Source organism: Paracoccidioides brasiliensis (genome assembly GCF_000150735.1).
Source record: "Paracoccidioides brasiliensis Pb18 unplaced genomic scaffold supercont2.6, whole genome shotgun sequence".
Classification (NCBI taxonomy): Eukaryota; Fungi; Ascomycota; class Eurotiomycetes; order Onygenales; family Ajellomycetaceae; genus Paracoccidioides; species Paracoccidioides brasiliensis.
Window position 1 is genome coordinate 1806661 of NW_011371363.1, and position 22028 is coordinate 1828688.

The 22028-nt window shown below is 46.0% G+C and overlaps 7 protein-coding genes across 7 annotated transcripts; 3 read left to right on the plus strand and 4 right to left on the minus strand.

The window, feature by feature from the left end:
- Positions 1-2178: 2178 nt before the first annotated feature.
- Positions 2179-3151, minus strand: PADG_05638 (uncharacterized protein; the record flags this gene model as incomplete). The annotated part of the gene is made up of 2 exons (XM_010762527.1): positions 2179-2469; positions 2582-3151. 2 exons carry the CDS (start codon positions 3149-3151, stop codon positions 2179-2181), a joined length of 861 nt encoding a protein of 286 aa, XP_010760829.1.
- Positions 3152-4427: 1276 nt separating this feature from the next.
- On the minus strand, positions 4428-6736 carry PADG_05640 (uncharacterized protein; the record flags this gene model as incomplete). The annotated part of the gene is made up of 7 exons (XM_010762528.1): positions 4428-5434; positions 5485-5582; positions 5638-5704; positions 5775-5870; positions 5932-6094; positions 6180-6547; positions 6661-6736. 7 exons carry the CDS (start codon positions 6734-6736, stop codon positions 4428-4430), a joined length of 1875 nt encoding a protein of 624 aa, XP_010760830.1.
- Positions 6737-9352: 2616 nt separating this feature from the next.
- On the plus strand, positions 9353-12193 carry PADG_05641 (uncharacterized protein; the record flags this gene model as incomplete). The annotated part of the gene is made up of 4 exons (XM_010762529.1): positions 9353-9709; positions 9950-10128; positions 10301-10874; positions 10946-12193. The coding sequence occupies 4 exons, from the start codon at positions 9353-9355 to the stop codon at positions 12191-12193; spliced, it is 2358 nt and encodes a 785-aa protein (XP_010760831.1).
- A 1719-nt stretch (positions 12194-13912) lies between these two features.
- On the plus strand, positions 13913-14544 carry PADG_05642 (uncharacterized protein; the record flags this gene model as incomplete). The annotated part of the gene is made up of 2 exons (XM_010762530.1): positions 13913-13984; positions 14098-14544. The coding sequence occupies 2 exons, from the start codon at positions 13913-13915 to the stop codon at positions 14542-14544; spliced, it is 519 nt and encodes a 172-aa protein (XP_010760832.1).
- An 820-nt stretch (positions 14545-15364) lies between these two features.
- PADG_05643 (ribonucleoside-diphosphate reductase small chain) lies at positions 15365-16845 on the minus strand (the record flags this gene model as incomplete). Its single annotated transcript, XM_010762531.1, has 4 exons — positions 15365-15978; positions 16034-16367; positions 16478-16741; positions 16816-16845. 4 exons carry the CDS (start codon positions 16843-16845, stop codon positions 15365-15367), a joined length of 1242 nt encoding a protein of 413 aa, XP_010760833.1.
- Positions 16846-17332: 487 nt separating this feature from the next.
- On the plus strand, positions 17333-17512 carry PADG_05644 (uncharacterized protein; the record flags this gene model as incomplete). The annotated part of the gene is made up of 1 exon (XM_010762532.1): positions 17333-17512. One exon carries the CDS (start codon positions 17333-17335, stop codon positions 17510-17512), a length of 180 nt encoding a protein of 59 aa, XP_010760834.1.
- A 2534-nt stretch (positions 17513-20046) lies between these two features.
- PADG_05645 (uncharacterized protein) lies at positions 20047-21299 on the minus strand (the record flags this gene model as incomplete). Its single annotated transcript, XM_010762533.1, has 6 exons — positions 20047-20139; positions 20210-20355; positions 20412-20883; positions 20954-21083; positions 21142-21216; positions 21283-21299. The coding sequence occupies 6 exons, from the start codon at positions 21297-21299 to the stop codon at positions 20047-20049; spliced, it is 933 nt and encodes a 310-aa protein (XP_010760835.1).
- Positions 21300-22028: the final 729 nt, after the last annotated feature.

Sequence of the window (22028 nt, forward strand, 5' to 3'; positions counted from 1 at the left end):
GAAAGAGAAAAGCAAAATTTACGTTTCGAATCCTCGCATTTCGATACGACTTCGCATTATGCAGACATGATGTCATGTAGAGCAACTGGGGCACTGCTTAGCCAGGCTGCACAAGCGAGGGTGCAAAGTCTAGAGACCTCCTAGCGCAAATTGCAGGATGCTACATGCAGGCGTGCAGTTCCAGGCGGCTTAGAGAGAACTAGACGCATAAGAAAGGGGGATGGATGGAGCACTTCAAACTCAGGGATGCGGCCATCCCTGATAAAACTTTGTGGTGTGTAATGAGAAGCTCTGAAACTTCCAAGCGGAGAGCAAGTGAGATATTTTCCCTGCTTGGATATCTACAGAGCGTCCCATCTGGATTTCTGGTTGCGGGGATCAGAAGAAATCCCTTGTCAACAACCCCTTGCCGGGCCATCTGGAATGCGCCTGCATCTGCTCATATCATTCGTCAAAAAAATATAAAATAATAGCTTCACCCCCCATCCAAAAGTCCTATCCCTGTTGGTGTGGGATGAAATCCCGTCCCTCCGGCACACTTCGTCTAGTTCCATTCGCTCCGGCCCCACAGCAGGGTTTGGGACGCTTTTAGGACTTGGCCTTCCTGACAAGTTGTAATATGAATGACAACAAAGATCGATAATTGTGCCTCGTTTGATAAAGAATGCCAGTCGGAGCAAGAGGTTGGTCGCCTGCTGCTGTCTAATACCTCGCGCTTTGCACAAAAGGAACTGGAAAGATCCAACCTTAGAAGACCGGGAATTTCCACGCATCTAACGGAGTATTGTGAACGTGAAGAAAACGGCGTGCATGGCGCAACTATGCCCAAATATTTGATAAATAATTATGCAAAACCTTTCTCCAGATGCTACATTTTGAGCCATTCATAACGTCTGGCTGGGCTTCAGTGTCCGGAGATCGCCGTGTCGAATCAGCTCCATCGACGGATGGCGTACGGTAGATGAGCGCTTCAAGGATCTTCCCGTGTCTATTCGTGGAGATATTCTTCGTTCAGCTTGAAGATTCTGAAATAATACGTTTCAAGCTTAACGATCACGTAGTTGGGTGGGGAAACGAAGAAAAATTGGGTTCGCGATTCAGCCTTGTCCTTCTCATTCTTTGGTTTTACCCCTGACGCTGTTCCACGGTTCTGGATCGGCGTCTGGGGATATACTGAAAATACGCCGGATGGAGTATGGGTCGAGATTTCATTTTTCTTCCTCTGCCGCTCTGCGGTTTTATTTTTCAATATTTAAGCAAAAAAAAATTCTATTCGCCGGTGTTGAATTTGTGACTTTGTTTCTGAGCAGAGAGAGGGGCAAGTGGACGAGCAAAAGCAGAAATGTCACGGTGTTGTACACGTCTATGTATTAAAGTATCTATAACGCCAGGGAAATTGTTGTCCGATGTAAACATGAGTTTCCTTCTCTTCCTTTCTGGAAATATAAAAATACAATCAAATGCAAAATGCAAAAAGAACCTGGCCCATAGAATTTGGCAATGTTACTGCCCCTCCTCCGTACCCAGCGAAGCTTTCATCTCTCAACATTTCTTCCTGTAATCCATTTCCATTCCGCGTGTACCATCTCACCCTACTGGTCGTCATGCGCCTGTGGACCACGTCCAAATGCGACTGAAATTTTCACCAATCCACTTCACATGGTATAGATTTAGGTGTTTAGTGGTTGATGGTTTGATGGATTTTTTGAGGTGTTATGCCAGGTCTCGTAGTTTTCCATCATAACGCCAACAAACCCAAAGCCTTTGCTGCTCCATGTCTCCAGTAAATGGGTACCTGGCATGCGAGAACGGTTCCATGGAAGTTACATATCGGGATTTCAAAGTCCTCAAATTTCACGAGACAACCTTAGAAGACTGCCCGCCCCCACTCGTATCGCGATAGGATTTATTGTCAAAAGACACCTAGCTGATTGAACTTATAGCATGACTATGCACGCATGCCACGTCTTATTATCGAAAAGCCCAATGATCAGCAATTACTCCAAATGCTCTCGGTAATAGGGAAAATAGAAAGGTGGTCCTTACCTTACTATCCTAACATTCAATCCCGCTCTCACTCTAGAGTTGCGTTCCCGCATGAAAAAAAAAAAAAAAAAAAAAAATAGAAAAGAAAAAGAAAAGAGAAAAGGTACACATTGCATCTCCCGAATGCGCTTTTCAATGAAATCGCCGTGAATCCACCAATCTTCTCCGCTGATACCGCCAGACTATGAATCCCATGACGATTCCTACGGCGGCGGTGCCGCCAAAAATGATCCCGAGAATAGAGCCGATAGAAAGGGAGAGACCTCGTGAGCGGCTGTTGGTGTCTGAAGGGTTACGGGTGGGTGACGAACGGCCGTTACCGGTTGATGTAGGGGTTGGTATCGCGGTTGGTGGCGTGACAATCTGGGAGACCAGGCTGGTGAGATTGATGGAGTTCAAAAAGGATGAACACGCGACGAAGTCCTAGTTAATATTACATGTGTAAGTTGGAAAGTTGCGACCAGCGACGAAAAATAAGAATGATCGAGCTTAGAATTTAAGCACGTCGTTCATTCGTACAGAGAGTTCTACCCACCCCTCTAGTCTGTCCATCGCAATACTGCAACATAGCTATCTGTCCCATAGCAGCCAACTGCGACTGCAAATTGCTAATGGCGCTCGCCTGTGCAGTTGCCATAGCTAGATGTCGCGACGCAGAAGAGAGTGCACTTGTCGCCATCTCATTGGCCGATTGGGCAGATCTCACAAGCGCTCGCAGTGTTTGATCATTGTCTTTATTTGCCTCCTTTGTCGCCTCGTAGCTCAGGGGAGCCCAGACCCCGAACAGAACTGTAGCTGCGACTGTGAGGATCACACAGCCCCAATGGAGTAGAAACACCAATCCGTTCGCGGGGCGTCCGGGCATCTCAAAGTTCTGGGGAAGCTGTCGTTGTCGTGGTTGCAGTGGTGGGATATCTGTTCCTCCCAGCGTGTCGAGGTTTATTGACACTGGGTGGTAGGCAGTATCTGACGAGCTCATTCCTCGATGTTTCTCATGTTGGTGATGGTCAGCTGTCTGTTCCCTTGATTCCGCAGGTGATTCCTGGTAAAAGGAACGCTCGATCGTATCGAGGAGGGATTGTTGAATGGAGGGTTCCGAAGACATATTGATTTACACTGATTCCATGTATTTGTACGTGTCTGTATTTCTTGACATACATGCAAGGCAGCGATATGGAGGCTCGGTATATTTTCCCGTTAGAACGAGAAAACGGGAGCTGGAGAATCGCGAATATATAATCAGACCCAGCCAGGCAGCCAAACAGCACCAGCACACGGGTACTGGCAGCCTGCCGGTCGAAACCTTAACATGCCATAGATGATGGCTTTTCAAGATTCTTTTGCAGCCACTCGAGCCTCATCCTTGAAAGAGGTTAGAGGCTGGTCTCATCGCCAAACCATAGCCACAATGACCAATATCGGCCAATGTACGTCCGCCATTTTTCGTCTGCAAGGCAAAGAAGCACGCACAGTTGATATCTCCACCCTGGCCACATTTTCGCCGTTTCTGGGCCAGCCACAGCAAATGTTGGTCGAGGAGTCCATATGATTGGCATCTCCAAGCCTAAAACACGACGCCAATAATATGGGAAGCCACCTCGCTTGATGAATGAGAACTCAGACCAAAGGAACGCTAAAGGTTTAGAGTTATCATGGACGCGGAAGGACGGTTGATGATCATTACCTGGCCTGGGACATGCCTGTTCACCAAGAGATTGCTGTGGTATCTGTTGAATTAGGAGGTTTGTAGTTAAAGTATTGTTTGCCTCGTCATCACTAGGTGTCAGTCCGCGACGTTGGAGTTTTATTAACACTGTATGTGGCCACGAGTAATCTCAACGTAGGGATATTTCGCGTCGAGAAGAGCCAGCCCAAATGCAAGCACTCAGAATTAAATATCACTCTACTCCGTATCTCAAAATCGGCGTGAACCCGAGTAATATTGGGGGGCCCTACGCTTTTGTAAACGCACCATCGACGATCCCGATCTGCCTGAGCGTAGGTTTGATATCTCCGATTTAGGGCTAGGGGTGGCTCCGTCAACCAACGGAACGCTGAGTTTGGGGGGAAATAGGAGTTGCGGGTAATGTATGGAATGCCAATCTCTCAAATAACTAACGTATAATCCTTTGTCGCCATGAAAATCGCCTTGAAATAATTTGCTTAACACGAACCCACCTATACATTGTTTCATAGATTCAAAACTCCCCCAAGAGAATTCGGGCATATACACCCGCGAAGAAGGAAAATCATATGTATGACAGGAAAATTTGGCTTATGGCCTATGTAGAAAAGCTACAGCCTTCACATCTCTCCATACATAGCTAGTACATTCCAAAAATACAAAATTTTACAACAAGCTATCTCAACCACAAACCCTCCTATTTCTTGCCCTTCATAGTATCCACAAGCACCGCAGCATCAGGGTAAACTTTACCGTTCTTCAACGCTCCCCCAACTGCCTTCCCAACCACCGGCTCCCCCTTCTCATTTCTCGTCAGCTTATTCTTACCATCCAGAATCTCAAAGGTCGCAAGCTTGATCTCCTTTCCATTCCGCGTGCGGATATCAGGGACACCGAAGAAGTTCGCATGGACGCGATCGTAGTTAATGCTGAGCTCATAGTAGCCACGATAGTACGAATCTTGCCATTGCAAGGGAGTGTTGTTCTCGACAAACCGCTGAGACTCCTCTGCTCCTCGGTCGAAGGTACCATTTTGGCCAACAGGACCCGGGGAGGTGACCCCTGTGCCCCCGAGTTCGACGCCGATTGCTCCTGATCCAGATTTGGGGTCATACTTGCCGTGGCCGGTGTATACGAGATCAGAGACATAGGCGGCGTGGGTATCGCCTGCAAGGAAGATAGTGTTCTTGATCTTGTGGTCAAGGATGGTGGAGAGGGTACGGTTTTTGTTGGCGCGGTACCCGTCCCAGGCATCTGCGTTGTACAGCTTTTGTTCATTCTTGCCATAGAAGATGTCGGAGATGAGAAGCTGCTGGCCTACGATTCTCCATTTAGTGTTCCGCTTGGCAGACTCGATGAGCTGGCGGTAGAACCAGGTCTCTTGACGGGGACCCATGAGGGAGCGGGACTGCTCATCACGGATTAGATCGAGGTAGTGTTTATTCCAGGACAGGTCGGTAATGGAGCGGTCATAGACACGAGTGTCGAGCATGATAAGGCTGAATAGATCTCCAATCTCAAAATTGCGCCAGATACGGAGGGTGTCGTCCATATCGACCTGGCGGATTGGCATCCACTCGAAGTGGACACGGACCGCATTCGCTTTGACTTGATCAATGGAAATTCCACCCGCTTTGATGAATGAGTCTTCTGTATTGTTCATAGTGGACGAGCCGGCCTTCCACACATTATCCTCCACCTCTACTTGGAACGCGTTAGGTATTATTACAAGAGTGAGAAGAGATAGGACTTACCATGGTCATCCCAAACAGTGATCCACGGGAAGTGTTGGTGCGAGTAAACTAGATCAGCGTCGGTGCGGTAGCTGGCGTATCTCTTACGATAGTCAAGTCTGTAGAATTTATTAGAGAAGAAACGATACATGCGCATTAACTAGACAGCCGTACAGAGTTTTGATATCGCGATCCGGCGGCTGCGGAATGCGGTTCATGGACCAGCCCCATCCGTAGCCGCCTTACATTCAGAAACACATTATTAGCCTCAGAATAATACAAGTTGGGGCTTCGAGGAGCAGAGTACTTACCCTCTTTGTACTCATAGATATAATCACCAAGATGAAGAACGTAGTCTACATTATCCTTACGAGCAGAATTTCCGTAAGCATTGAAGAATCCCTGAGCTGTCATTACCAGTCAGCCAAACGTCAAAGTTACAAACGACAATTCGGTAGGCGAACTCACGATAGTTTGAACAAGAGAAGACAGCAAGGCCAATATCCTTTTTCACTTTGTCCCGCCTTCTGGGGGTGGTTTTGGTACGTCCCACAGGAGAAGAGTTTTTAGAGTCGCAGACAGTAAATTGATAGTAGTACGTCGTGTACGGCCTCAGACCAGTTGCTTCAACCTACATCACACACAGGTCAGCTTGGGATCGCGGAAACCAGTTAATATTAAATATATAAACATATATGTGCACAAATTTGGCATACCTTCACCGTGTAGTCAACATCAGATGAAGTCCAAACTTCTCCGCCAGTAACCACTCTCTTCATCTTCTGATCCATAGCGACCTTATACTTCACACAGACGGGCGCAGTAGACACGGAAACATATTTCTCATTGTCATGGTCATACAGCGGCGCGGTGCCGCTGACCGTCACGTTGGAGTCGCTGCTCTCCGTTGTGGGGGAGATGCGAGTCCAGAGGATCACGGAGTCCGGGTATGGGTCCCCAGATGCCACATTATGGGTGAAATATAGCTGCTCTGGTTTGAATGGGGAGGTGTGAACATTCCGCTTCTGCACCTTGTTGATGGCAATTCCAAGATCGGGATGGTTGTGGGATGGAGAGCGGTAGTCTGGCAATTGGCATTAGCTTATATCCCAAAGGAAAACAAACTCCAGGATGCTGAAGAGGCTGAATAGAGATGAAAGGGTACAGGTATATAATATAAATATGAAAATGGCATACTCAAATTGGCAGAGAATGAGGCATAGACAGTTAAACCCAGCGAAAGCCCTAACAGACTAATCTTGATAAGAGCCATATTGACCACCGAAAGTCGACTGAATAGGTCTGGAAGGGGGAAAACCGACTACGAAACCAGAATCAAAAATCAATTGACAGAGAGATCTCAGCATCGTTTTATCCTTATTCGTCATTGATCTACCGCTTTGTGCGAGGTCCACCACCGGAATGCTGAACCCCTTGACATCCCGAGAATCGCCAAGCCAAAATTGGAAGCCGAGCTCATAATGCCTCCTCAACGGAGTAGCAACATATTTAGGTCAGTGGGAATCCAGTGCTTATTTGCCAATCCTTTTGCTGCTTGCAAGACCGTGTTTCCCATGTAGTTAGTTATATGACGTGCTTACGTTATGCGGCCCGTTGGGACACACCGGTGCCATGTCCACAGTTCGATGGATGCACGTTTTCGATGCCTGGGCTTTGGGGTGATTGTTGTCTTGCGCTAACTAAGTTGCACCGTTCTATGAGATTTCCCCGCTTTCTCCCCGTCTGAGTGTTTTCTGTCATATCGACTCCCCAGACCCCATCTTGGGGCGTTGATCGCGCAAAGGTATCTTGACAAAGGGAATCACCACGGGATTCTCGGTAGATACCGCAATGCCGTGGCAATCATAGCATCCATCCCTGGTTATTTCTGGGAATGAGGATCTTCTATTTCTCAGAGAGGGCGACGTGCTGTTAATGAGAGAATGCTTTTTGTTCCAAGATCAGCATCCATACTTGTCAATTGATCAGGAGAGATTTTGGCCCCTTCAGCTATCAACCAGCAAGCTCTTTCTTCAGAGGGCGCTAGTTGCAGTTCGTAAGCCGGCAGGGTATTCTGGTTGCGACCTCAGACAGGGGAACAGGAGAAACTGTGCAATCATGGTTGGTCCCGAGTCCATTGCCCCAAAGGAGCCCTGGAAGTTCAGCACCAACTTTCTTGTTGATACCAAGCATGTTCAACATGCAGTCCTAGAGTAATCCATATTGCCCAATGATAGACAAATTAAGAAAGTAAAAGTAGGAATACAAGATCAAAAGATTGAGAATTGAGAGCAAAACTTGGTTGATATGTTTGATGAACAGAGTAACTAACTTGTTAAGCAAGTTAGTTAACTATCCGATAACTCCCCGAACGGATATTCCCCAGTGTGGATCTCTCGATCAACCAACCAGCCAGACATCTATAAAATGGTCTGCAAAAAGATGGGCTTCTGCTCACAGCACCTCGAGTAATAATACAGACACATACGTATCAGAGTGGCTTGGTTCGCCGTTTTCTTTTCTTTCTTTTTTTTTTTTTTTTGGAACGGATAAATCGAGGTTGTCAGATGGTAGAATATTCATGATGAGGATGAGCAATCCTATTTTGACAGTCAAAGAATGCCTTTCCATCATCCATTGATGGGATGGAATTTACCCCTAGTCTTGAGTGCGGGATAGGAAGATTAACTGCCCAAATGTGCTGATGATGAACTATGATGAGCAGAGTGGCGACGACTTGTTAAGATGTAAAATTTCATCTGATGAGACCGCCAGGAAGAGGTCAAATCTCCAACTATTGCTGTTAACAGACCAGTTTAACTACTAACGAAACTAGCTAATCTGCGGTGATGACGACAAAACTACACGCTTAAAAAGTAGTTAACGAAGCCCTTCCCCGGACACACCCTGGCATCCCTCAGGAGTTTGCCCGATCTGCCGCTATGTCCATGACGCAGTGACGCGATGCAACTATAGCAATCCGTGCTCCAGAGAAGTGCTTAATTTTGTTATAATGTTCATGTCTCCTCCACTTCTTCAAATATAAATCCCTAGGCAGGTATTTCTTACATCAGCATTTATTGCAAGCAGGCAACGTAGACCGTGGATATAAATGTTTGATTAGATATAATTAGTTAGCCATAATTTACATGACCCAATCCAACCCAAACACCAACCCATCATCAGAGACTCCGCAACTACGGACCTTATTAGAAATGCCATCTTGCCGCCTCTCATCAGTCAGCCATCCCTTGCATTGTTGGACCTTTGTCTTGTCTGGCTAAATGTCATCTGCCCACAGGTACAATTGATCCTCCTCCACTAAAAAAATATTCCGCCAGAAGCATCACCGCCGCCGCCTCCTCCGACACCACCACCACCACCAGCACTTCCAGAATCAACCACAGCGGAATGAAGCCAAACGAGTAAGTCGGCATGGACTGATTGAACCAGCTACTGCACTATCTATCATGAGAGCGGTTTCTACCTGTCCGTTTCCCCTCTCGCGTTTCAATGCCCCTTCTTCCGATAGCCCACCCCGGACGTGGTGGATGGATACCTTTCGCGTGCCCTGACGATCCCTAACTTGCTGTCATCACAGCTCGTAAAATGAATAAAATGGACCGGAGTGGCAGTCTGCGCAGACCTGCTTTCGGTGGAGGAGGACCTTCTCCCGACGGTAAGAGAGAGGCTTTTTGTTACGTTGCCATTCGGCCCGCCCTCGCATTAAAAATTGTTACTTGACTCTCTATTTTTTCACGTTGCGGGCCAGCTGTAAACCTTTTTTTCCCCCAGGTTGTTCAGTTATGCGCTGGCTCATCCTCCCTGATATGCAATCTTTAATTCGCGACTGCTACCACGTTGACTATGATCCCAAAACCCATGCCGGATGCTGATACAACTTGCGGGGCTTGCAGGAAAACTTTCTGCTGCTGCTGCTGCTGCTGCTGCTAATGACAACGGTCCCCTGCTGCATCGTCCAGAACCACAGACCAACCCTCGGATCAGTACACCTAATGCCGCCGCTAATAGTAAAGATGAAGAGAGTAACGATAACAACTACAACAACATCGGCGACCGCAAGGCCCTGCCAGTGAACAGTCATGCATCTAACACTTCCATCTCTAAGCCGCGGTCTATAGCTACCTCACCCTCAGTGTCTCAGTTACAACTGAAACTCTCTGCGGGCACGAGTACAAGCAATCGCCAGTTGCGACCTCAAACCCCAATCGACCCGCTTTCTCAGGTATGTTTCTGTTGATTGTTCTGCACATGATATATCATATGTTCTCCCCACCAAAGGAGCGACAATACTCGCCATCACTCCTCGTCTATCTACCCTAGCAATCTGTCCTCTTTTTTATTCTTCTGCCTGATTCTCCTCATCCTTCGTTCTCCCCGCTTTAAATGCAACCATAAGCTACCCGAGCTGTTAACGGGAGGATTGTCATGCTGATTATTTGCGTTATCACTTGCCATTCACAAGCATATCCTGCAACGTACAAATACGGAGAAGCCTGCGCCCCCCAGATTTCGCCCTCCTGCAAAAGCCGATACGGAGCCTGGTGGATCAGAATCGCAGCGAACATTTACTATCCAGAAAGAATTGGTGCCTGAAATATTACGAGAAACAAACTTCTCCCAGAAAACCTCAAAAGATAAGAAGTAAGTTCTAAACTCTCCCTTCGCAAGAAAACAGGATCCAGTGTTTCTCCTTGCTTGAGTGGAAAATATGGATGAAATTTGCTGTTCCATGGCTACCTGAAATAGCTTATAAGCACCCATTTTCCAAGAGTCGCTAACAGTATTGTTTTCTCTCCTTATCGTAATGGATTAGAAAGGGAGTTTCTTTTCTAGGCCGTATAATCGGCGGCAAGAAGAAAACCTCTTTCCCCGAGTGGAAAGACGATGACTCTGAAACGGGCGAGATTCGTGCCACCGGTATGGACGCTGAAGTATTCGCTCAACCGATAGGATATATCCCTCGATGTCCTCCGCCACCGAAGTATATCAAAGTTCGTTCGCATTACAAGAAGGACAAAATCTTTGATCGCCTGTTTCTTGCTCAAGAGCTCTGCGGTACAGCTTCATCGGCTACTAGTAAGCTTCACGATGACAGAGAGCATCCCTCTAGTCCAACTAGTTCAGAGGATACGTCGTCGACCGGAAAGGCTATCTGGACGCTTGAGTTTTCCCAGGATGGCAAGTTTCTGGCTGCAGCCGGCCAGGATAGAAAAGTTAGGGTTTGGGCTGTCATTGCATCGCGGGAGGATCGCAAAGCGCATGAGATCGAAGAAGAGGCCCAGGACGATAAGCCATTCATACGACTCAGGGCCCCTGTATTTAAGTCCCAACCTGTGCGTGAATACGAAGGACACACCGGGAGCATTGTGGATTTGAGCTGGAGTAAGGTATGTTACTCTGTAAAGGTGCAAAAATTGGCCCTTATGTATCGAGGAAGTGCTAATCGAGGACCATGAAGAATAATTTCCTCCTGTCCTCGTCAATGGATAAGACAGTCCGATTGTGGCATATAACGAGAGAAGAGTGCTTGTGTTGCTTTAACCACAACGACTTTGTCACCTCCGTTCAGTTTCATCCCCAAGACGACCGCTTCTTCCTCGCTGGCTCTTTGGATACGAAGCTGAGGTTATGGAGCATCCCGGACAAGAGTGTAGCGTTTATTGCTACCCTCCCTGACATGATCACTTCTGTAGCTTTTACCCCAGATGGAAAACACTCCATTGCCGGCTGTCTCAATGGCGTTTACCTTATCTATGATACGGATGGCCTGAAAATACAGTCTCAAATCCATTTAAAATCAGCGCGTGGACGGAATTCCAAGGGCAGTAAGATCACCGGCATTGGGACGATCATCCAACCGCCGGATGATCCCAATGGCGCAGTAAAACTTCTTGTCACGAGTAATGACTCGCGAATCCGTCTCTATAATTTCAGGGATCGCACACTGGAGGCCAAGTTTCGAGGAAACGAGAACACCTCTAGTCAGATTCGGGCCACATTCAGCAGCGATGGCCAGTTTGTTATTTGTGGGAGTGAGGATAGAAAGGCGTATATATGGCCTATCAATTCGCCTGAGAAGGACCCAGAGAAACGCGCTGTTGAGATTTTCGAGCCACATTCTTCTGTCGTCACGACTGCAGTTATGGCGCCGGTTAAAACCAAACAGTTGCTTGCAACCTCTGGCGATCTTCTCTACGATATTTGCAACCCTCCTGCCGCTGCACCGGGTAGCGAAACCGCATCTATGTCATCCAAACTAAATACAGACTCTGGAAGCCCTCGGAGAGACCCTATTCCCTCCACTGCCAGAACGTCAACATTTCCACTTAATGAAATACCAGAGGAGTCTCTGACCCATGCGTCGAAATTTGCTCACCCTTGCGGAAACATAATCATCACTGCCGACTGTAACGGTACAATCAAAGCCTTTAGGCAAGATTGTGGATACAACAAACCACGCAGCGAGAACTGGGCTTCTTCCTTCTCTCGAAAAATCCTAGGTCGAACTAGCTCTGTCTCAACCCGCCACAGCATCGCCTCCTCCTTCGGGAAAGACTCCGTTCACAAAACCCCCTCCGAGCGCATCCTATCATGGCGAAACACCGTCATTAGGACAGAGAACTCAAGCCTGGACAACCTTCTCTCGAGCCTTTCGCTGCGCACCCGCAGCACCTCGCCCAGTAAATCTTCCAAGGTCACAAAATGATAAACCACAGCGGAGCCACATCCCGAAGGGCTCTATCTCAGCGGCCACAGAGACGTCCATATTTTCGTTCCCCCCACCGTCCTGTTATCGCCTAGCCCATCTCACATGAGTAATCCCACTCCCAATCCAACCCCTCTCCCGGCACAGTATCCTCTCTGAGTATAGTTCACAGCCATCTCTGCGCCTGAAAAGGCGTTACAATAAATGCCATCCCTACCATGAACACAATCTCACCGTTGGGCAAAATCGGAGACCAGTGCAGATGACAGAACCGCATTGGGTGGAAGAAGATCAGAGCTGCATGTTTTGGAATAACGGGCAGTTTGCCGCGTTCAGGCGTGGACGAGAATGCGGCCAGTAGACTCGTGTGAGCTGAATGGGCGGCATCCGTACACCCGACTGCAGTCATGGTGGTGGTGGTGGTGATTATTATTATTAGATGATGATTATGCGGAGGATTTTAGTTGCTCTCGCCGTCAGAACCAATTTCCGTGCGATGCGGATGAAGAACTGGGATCAAAAGTTGAATTGCGTCAGGGTGTGGGTTTCCTGCAACATTGATGTGTGATTCCTTTTGTTCTTCTTAGCTTTTCTTTGTCGTTCTCCGGCCTACAGGTTGATGAAATAATTTGTGTGAAAGATGGACAATGTGTGCACGAGCCGTGTACACATTCAAGGATAGTGTACGTGTTTAATTCTGTCGTCCCTAACCCATGCCCTTTTTTTTTTCTTTTATTTCTTTTCCTTTTCCCTTTTCCTTTTTCATATCGATATGGTTTTCAGTTTTGGATTGCATTACAAGGTGGACTAATATGTTTGGTTTTTTTAGATAACTTTTATGAGGCATCTATGGCACTATACAATGCTTTACTCTTGCATCTGTACCAGGAGAGGTTCTTGCTTGTGGCTGAAGCTTATGACTCGCCTTCTTCTGTTTTGTTTTCCTTCCCCTATCATTTCGAATAGAGTCTAGAGTCCTTTTTTTTTTCTGTTAGAGTCTTTCACGATAGATACGTTATTTGTGGGGCGATAACAATCCGCCAGTGATTAGGCATGTCCGGGATGCATAGGTATTTTGGAACTTCATACTTAGCTGGTACATGTACTTCTTAATGGCCTTATGGCGGGGGGAAATATACGGAGTTAAATCAATTAAAGATAGCTTAGATATACTTGTCGGTAAATATAAATATTTAACCCTAAAGAAATCCAAAGCAGTGCTTTATGACTCTCGCTATCGTCAAGGTTGCCTGAGGCTCATTCTCAATCCATGGATGACTTTCTCCCCCACAACTTCATCCACTCTCTCCGTTCAACCTCCAGCAAGCAATTCACTGTACGTCATCACATCTCTCCACTCCGTAACCTCGAGCAAGAAATTGAAGTAATAGAAATTCGGGTATCCACCTGAATCCAGTGACTGACTTCGTCTCATTATAGCGACCCATATATTTCCCAGCTTTTCAACACCACCCGAAATCTCCGAAAAAGCCACAACCCGTGCATTTTGTGTCCGGCTTCAATATCTCGCCATGGTAGCTGTTTGAAATGATTCCTCGACCTACATCATAAATATTGGAAAAAGAAGATCTGATATCTTCACTCGAAATAGGAGGAAACCAGAGCAAGATAAGAACGTCAGAGGAAGCAAAGTGGACGAGAGGAGCGGATCGAACACCAAGAGCGAGAGCACATCAATTTTCAAGAGCTGTAGCCACAATGCCTTACCTATCAACCTCTCAAGAATATCTGGAACAATCAGCGCTCCTGCTGGAAGCATACCCAGATACGGTATGTAGTGTTGCACACAAGCCTAGACCTTTCCAACACCCTTCCTTTCCTTCTACCCACAGCGGCCCTTTTGCATGTCCGATGATTGATATCACTAACACAACGCCTATCAGACCCGAATAACAACAAAATACACCTATCCCGCCTCCAAAAAGTCCCAATCCACCGCGAAATCAAAATCCCCAACAACAGCAACACCTACGCCTTCAGCTACATTAGATCCTACTTCCGCACCAACACCGGCACCAGCACCAGCACCAGCAACCCTAACTTTGAAAACCTTCCACCCCACCAGCGGCATCTGTCTAAAATACCGCACGAACAAAGCTGCAGAAATCGGCCGGTTGATAGCTGGCTTGGGCAAATTGGCAAGCGGCGCGCCGGTTATTGAGACCGTAGAAACGACGAAGGCGGATGAGGAGATGGTAGATGCTCCTGCGTATGTTCCTGTGGCCGGGGATGCGAGGGCGAGCGCGAGTTCTGGCGGGAAGGGGTCTAGTGCGGGTGGAGCGAGTGCTGGTGGTGGAGGGAAGAAGAAGCAAATGAAGAGGAAGAAGTAGGCTATCTACTTGTCTCTCTATATCCATGGAATCATCTGCTGGGGCTGGTTAGGAAGCGTTATAAGAGTCGGAGGGTTAGGTGGCAAAATATAACCGTTCATATTCCGTTCTATTTGAATTTTTTAATTTCCATAAAACGGCATATAGAATATTCCCAGGAGAGAGGTTTTGAGTTAACGTGTAACATCAATAGATACAAACGAGGTGTCTTGATTCTAGGTATTATTTTTCTTGATGTTAGCCATATACAACATTATTTATAGAACCCTGTATTCCTCATTCTCAAGAACAGGTGAGTGAATTAAAAAGCGTATGATTATTTGGATAACTAATGCTAAATACCCTAAAGTATACTTCGCACAAAGATGGGTAAATTCCTCTTCAACTCCACCCATCAGACACTTTTCCCCAATCACTCATGAACATCCTCTAGCTAAATTTAAAATCAATGATAACGCCATAACCCATCCATAAAGAACTGTCGTGAACACAATCAATAAATTGGAGAGGGGAGGGAAAGAAAACATACAACGCAGTCATAGAGTCAAAGTACGAGAAAGGAAAAGAAAAAGAAATGCATGACGATGCACACAAAGGCCACATATAGAAGTACAGGTCAACTCGCAAGATAAAAACCCAACGAGAAGTTATCCGTGCGAGGAAAAAATCAAAAAAAAAAAAAATACACAAAGCTTTGGGTATGCAGTCAGAATCAAGTCGAAGGAAAAGGGTATATGCGTCACGGACGTCAAATACGAGAGAATTGGAAATCTAGAAACAGACTTATCCAACCAAAAAAAGAGAGAGTAAAAGGACAAGTTTAGAAGTCTTCATCGAAGGTGAATGCACCTCCGTTTTCATTTTGCTGTTCCGCATCATCGGATGCAGCCTCCTTCTTGGTGCTTGCCATAACACCAGCCTTCTGGTAGTCACCAACACGCTTCTCAAAGAAGTTAGTCTTTCCAGTCAGCGAGATGTTGTCCATGAAATCGAATGGGTTGGTAGAGTTGTAGACTTTCTTATTGCCCAGAGCAACGAGGAGTCGATCAGCAACAAACTCGATGTATTGGCACATGAGCTTGGCGTTCATTCCGAGAAGTGCGCATGGGAGAGCATCTGTGAGGAACTCCTGCTCGATGGCGACAGCTTCTGTGATGATTTTCTGAACAGCCTCTGGGCTGGGGCGGTGGCGCAGGTGAGAGAAGAGAAGGCAGGCGAAGTCAGTGTGTAAACCCTCATCACGAGAGATAAGCTCATTGGAAAAGGTAAGGCCTGGCATAAGGCCACGCTTCTTCAGCCAGAAGATTGACGCAAAGGATCCACTGAAGAAGATACCTTCGACAGCAGCAAAGGCGACGAGACGCTGTGCAAAGGTAGACTCTTTGTCTTCGATCCAGCGGATAGCCCAATCAGCCTTTTTCCGGATGCAAGGAACTGGAAAACGCGTTAGTCGGGTTACTCTGTTGGAATTAGGTATTAGGATACGAACTGGTGTCAATGGCATCGAACAAATATGTACGCTGCTTTGGTTCCTTGATATACGTATCGATGAGAAGGGAGTAAGTTTCGGAGTGGATGTTTTCCATCATGATCTGGAAACCGTAGAAGCATCGGGCCTCAGGGACCTGGACTTCTCCGCTGAAACGCTCGACGAGGTTCTCATTGACAATTCCATCCGACGCGGCGAAGAATGCCAAGACGTGTGAGATGAAGTATCGCTCGTCATCATTCAATCTATTGTTCCAGTCATGAAGATCTTTCGAGAGATCAACTTCTTCTGCGGTCCAAAACGATGCCTCTGCTTTCTTGTACATTTGCCAGATCTGTGTTGAATTGCGTCGGATTAGTGGCCAAAAGGAGTTTTAAAGATTACTGGTTTTCGCGAGGGAAAAACACTTAACGCGTGACGCGTCGAAGTGGCACGGAGACTTACCTCGTGATACTTGAGCGGGAAAAGGACAAATCTGTGGGGGTTCTCCTGGAGCAATGGCTCATCTGCTTCAAGGTCCTTTGCGGTGGAACCGATTTTCTTCTCTTGCTCCACTGGTTTCACGGGAGTGGCATCTGACTTTTTGAGGAGCTCGGATTCAAGGACAGGAGGGACGGGAGTAACGGAGTTTTCCTTGCCCGCGGGCTCGAAATTGAGCTTCTTAGCAGGAGAATCACTCATTTTGAGGGTTTCCAGAGAGGATGCAGCCTAAGTGAACTCATTAGCTGGACATTCACCGGCTCCTTCGACGCGTCGATTGGAGGGGGGGCGGGTCAGCATACCTGTTTCGAGGGAGTGACCTGAGCAGCCATTGTAGTGAAACGTGCAAGGATATGGTGAGAGAGATTGCGAGGGTATAGGCACGTTTGGTATGGTGGGTGTCTGAGAATGTCTGTGGAGGAGTGAGTTTGCTCTGAAGAAATAACAGAAGCAGAGAATGAGAAAAGCAAAAAAACCCCCAAGAAATACCCAAGCAGGAACGCGCTAAGTCACGGGGCCACGCGAGGCAACGCGACTTCTCAAACAAAGTAATTATGTAACCGCCAAGCTTTTTGCTGAGATTGCATTTCGGCACGTGATGTGGCTGAGCATCTTGGGGAAGGATGGAGCTCGGTGATTCGCTGGACTGTCTCAGACCCAACGGAAATCTTGATATCAAAAAAAAGAGACGCGACAGAAGAAAAAAATAACTCACCAGGTTGCTTGTCCATTATACTCTACCTTGGCAGCCAGCTAATACATTATCCAGGTATAGCTAGTTATAGTTAACTAGTTAAGTACATATTCGATTATATAAGTATGAATATGAGTGCTGGTGCGTATAAACGCGTCAAAGCAGGGCCCAAGAGTGTTAAGAGCAGGACTCCACCACAAGTCAAACTCCTCGTCTGTGATCGCGTCCATGTGGTGCCACTTATGCCGACCCCCCTTCTCCGCTCTGAGAAAGTAGCAGCAACTGGTGCAGCATTACTGTTTTGAGGAGGCGATTTGTAAGAACAGAAATTTCCCCGTAGATCTTGACGTATGAAACTTTCCAGTATGCCTCCTTGAACTGGGGCACGTTTTTCTGAACAAATTTCCAGCAATTTGGTTCTCTGGAACCTCAGATTGCATGCCAGGTGCTATCAGCCCAGCCACAGAATGAGATGTTGAAAACCTGCGGTTACAGACATGTTTTGTTGGTAAGTCACCATCACATCCATCTTCGAATTAGGCCATGGGCTTAGGCCACGTCTTCGGGTCAGGATTTCCACTCTGGGATGTCCTCGGGGATTGCACTGCGAGCGAAGAACCAGACAGCGATTGCAGACACAGCTATATCTGCAGCATACACCCCACCCCAATTGTGCCGAACCCGTTGCCACAAGATTCCGCCTCTACAGCGGTGATGGCGCATCAGATGCTGATGTTCTTTAACTTAGCACGGATGGCACACTCGTGAATTGCGATTCTCCCCATGAAGCTTCCCTCGTTATCTACTGGCATTCCGGGACGGCGTGCAGTGCCACTGAATTGCCAGTTTGCTAGTCTATACCCTCTATAATGTTGATTTCGCCATATCTAGGTCAGTTGGGCCCGATCGTCCAGCTGACACCACACTTCGTCAGCTGTGGTTCGTTAGATATGCAATCCTCTTCGAGATGGTTCTTGTTCCTTGTATGTCAGCACTTGAAGTATCAGACCCTGGTCGTAGGGCTTTTTGCTCTCAACTAGAGCGCTAGCTCTCCCTCCTTCCAGTTGCGACGATGGTTCTGTCAAATTCCACCTGATGGACTCGCTATTAGGAATGTAAAGTTCGTCATAGAAGTTGTGCACATCGAATGTGTCCACTAGTGTGTACACGGCTTGAGCGATGGCAAAAAGTCTACTCACAAAAAAGAGAATAGAGAAATGCATCTGCGAAAAATGTGTAGATAAGGTTTGGTAGAACCGAAAGAGAAGAGAAGCGACAAATTGCGGGAAGCGAAGTTTGGCAGAATCTGATAGAATATTTCCCTTTTGCTGCTCTTATAAAAACAAAGAATGGCTTTCTTCATCGAATGAGTAGGAAAGTTGGGTGGAAGGGGGGAAATACGGCTCTCTTCCTTCTCCGAGAGCTAACCTTCACTCTTGCCCCAGCACAAGTTGCAGTCGTTTATCTCAAATCTCTCACACGTCACCTAAGTAAGGACCTGTGGCGCAACAGTTGCGCGTCTGACTCCAGATTCAGAATGTTATGTGTTTTAAATCACATTGGGTTTAGGCCATTTTCCATGATATGGGATTCGTTTCACCGAAAACATTCGTGGATATTAATGAGATATTTTGGGATACTTGTTGGAAGAGATCTTTTCACTGAATTTGTTGGCCATCTTTCACTTGTTGCAAGCAATCTTGGTTGAGATCCCTTCTTTTGCTACCCAAGCCCAGGTACTTTTTTTTTGGTCCAAGGGCTGAATTTCACTAACGCCGAAAGACGCAGAAGGGATCACGGAGAACATGATGATAGACACTGATGATTGAATTGATGGCGATGGTATGAAAACGAATAGTGAGAGAAGTGATGATGACACAATCTCTCTCAGCTCAGAACATGGGACTGACTGGTTGTCTCCACACCGTGTTCGGGTTAAGACGCTTCTTCATGGTGAAATGGTGGTGCATCACCCCTAATGCATCCAAAACGAAACAAAATTCTACACAGGATAAAACCATCCGCATTCTTCCTCTCAGATGTGAAACATACCTTTCTCCGCTTCTTCACACATTCGCATTTCATATTAAAGCTGTATAAGTGATGTAGCTTTTTGATCTTTGCACCTCGGGAAGATTATGTGGGGCGCGCATGCGATGTCTGTCAGAAACGCCTGTAGAGTGTCTTCTTCATGCTTGGTCGAATATTAGGAAGTAACGCTGCGGAGCTAATCTGCACGGTGATCGTACGAAAGCAATCGGTGTGACATGAGCTGAAGTTTATAATGATACAAAAATTGCTCAACTGAGATGGCGATACAATGTAAGATTGTGCGTAGTTTTTACGTGCCCCGAGCCCCAGCAAACAGATTAAGAAATAGCAGACGGAATTTGAACGATTTTTCAATGATTTTTCCAGCATTGACTGGATTGCGTTGGACCTGTCACCCCGAAAACCATTTTAAGGAATCAATATGGATGAAGAATATCACACCTCACTCTTCGAAACAATTTGTATGACAAAATAGTGGTATTGATGTCAAAAGAAGAGGTCCTAAATTGCAAAAAGAGAAATGAAAATTAGTGGTATCAAAATCTAAATTTAACTGTAATCGCTTAAAAAAAACCCCCGAAAAAAAGAAGTGATATCAAAACCAAGGGGGGAAAATGCCTGATATATCCAAAAAGCCTCTGAACCGAGGTGTGATCGGTTATATGGTAAAGGGAAAATAGTAGACGATGAAATCCACATTCAAGGGATAAGTAGGTACACTTGGTTAAACATATGCGACAAGTGGGTATCTGATTCTTGGGTATAAATGCTTGCAAAACATGAACAATTATATTTTTTCTCTGATGGAGTCTGGTAGGATGTGATCTTCGAGTCTTCGCAGAAGTTTGTTGGTTTGTTCAGCCAAACTCAGTGTCAAAATCTAGAATGATTCGTTAGGTCCTGCGCAGCGATATGAAGATTTTCTGGGGTCAATTGGGGTAAAAACATACCGTATGGGGTAGGATACGTGCCAAGTGGGCAAAGTATCCTTTGTATATGGCAAGAATGCCTTCTTTAGTAATGGTTTTGTAGAGGCAGTCGAACACTCCCTTATAGAGGTTTCCGGTTTGGTTATACATTCGTGACATGATGGTATCTAGAAAGCGAGTTTAGTCAAAGCAAACATTCTAAGTCTGCACAGAAAACTCATACCCGGAGGGTGCATGACGCAGCAGACGACAAAACCACTGCACGAGCTACTTGTCAGATGCAAGGCCGGGCCATCTTCCATTCCGAGATGTTTAATTAATCGCCGTTTCGCGAAGAAATATGTAGGAAGTTGTACGGAGCTACCAAACCCGGTACGGACCATCGCAGCGGTGACGCCGCGATATAGACCTTTCACACCCTCAGCGGCATGGATTTGTCGCAGTCCGTCCCACGAGTTTCTATACATATGTTGTGTTCCCACAGGAAGGAATGGGGAATAGGATTGGAGTCGTGTTTTCACCAGGAAAAACGGGGAGCCAGCCGCAGCACCCAATACCCCTGAAGCAGCTCCAGAGAAGACATTTATGCCGAGGGATTGGCGACTTGAGTCTTTGTAAATCGCTCTGGTGATCCCTACCCGCAGCGGTTCATAGAAACCAAGACGACAGCCATTTAGGAGAATTTGATAGATATACTGTAATAATTTGAGTAAAAATTTTGCCAGCTGGAAGAGAAGAGAATTGCAATCGGAATATGGAACTTACGGCTGATCCGATACCTCGGAAGAGGCCCCGAGGTCCTTCATTTTGAAGAATGACCTTGACGCCGTGGAAAACGCCCTTGTATTTCCGGACTGCTTCTTGCTTCGATTGAAGTTCTCCTTGCAGCTGCAATCTTCATGATGTTATCAATAAAATGTGGCCTCCCGGTATCAATCAGGGTCGCATCCTACCGGATCTTAACGGTTTCGAAGCTGTGTGTAACTGTTACCGCACCACATGCTGCCAGACCTCCCGCAATAAATGCTCTGCAACACGGACCATTAGTTAGAACAAGGTATCCTCTTCCACCGGAAGTGTGGAAGCCTGCTTACCCGGTGGTGGTGGACATTTTGTGTAATGCAATGGAGAGTCAAATCTATAGGAAACGAATGCGCAAAGACGAAAAAGGAGTGAAAAGAATGAGGAGGGAATCACACACACCAATGACCAAACCGGTGCAAAAAACAAGAAGAAGAGGAGAAGAAAGAAAAGAAGAGAGGGGGACGTAGAGCCAGAAGAAAATCATGGGCAATGGAGCAGTTGTCCTCTGCTCTGCTTGTTCTGCCGCCAACGAGAGAGAAGTGTGGCTCTGATAACGTGACCAACCAAAGATTTTTTGCTAAACTTAATTATTTATATTAAATTTAATAAAAAGATTTTTAATTAGCTAGTTAAAAATTCACTAACTATTATAATATTATATTTTTAAATGGTTTATTTAAGTAAGTTTTCAAATTTTTATAAAATATATATTTAAAATATATTAAAATACTTTAACTTTATATTATTTTCAGAATAATTATCTATACTTTTGATAAAAATTGTTTTGATTTATTTTATTATTATTTTTATAGAATTAATAATTTTTAAAATTAAATTAATTAGTAATACATTTATATAAAGAATAATATAGTGAATTTCATATTTGTTAATATTAATAATGTAATTTACATCTTTTTAAAAGAACATTTCAGTTTACTGGAAGCATTTACACTATGTTCCAGAGAGTTGTGCCGGATCAACTTATTTCCGAAGGTGGTCTTACCGTATTGATAGACGCGAGATGAAACTTCAAATT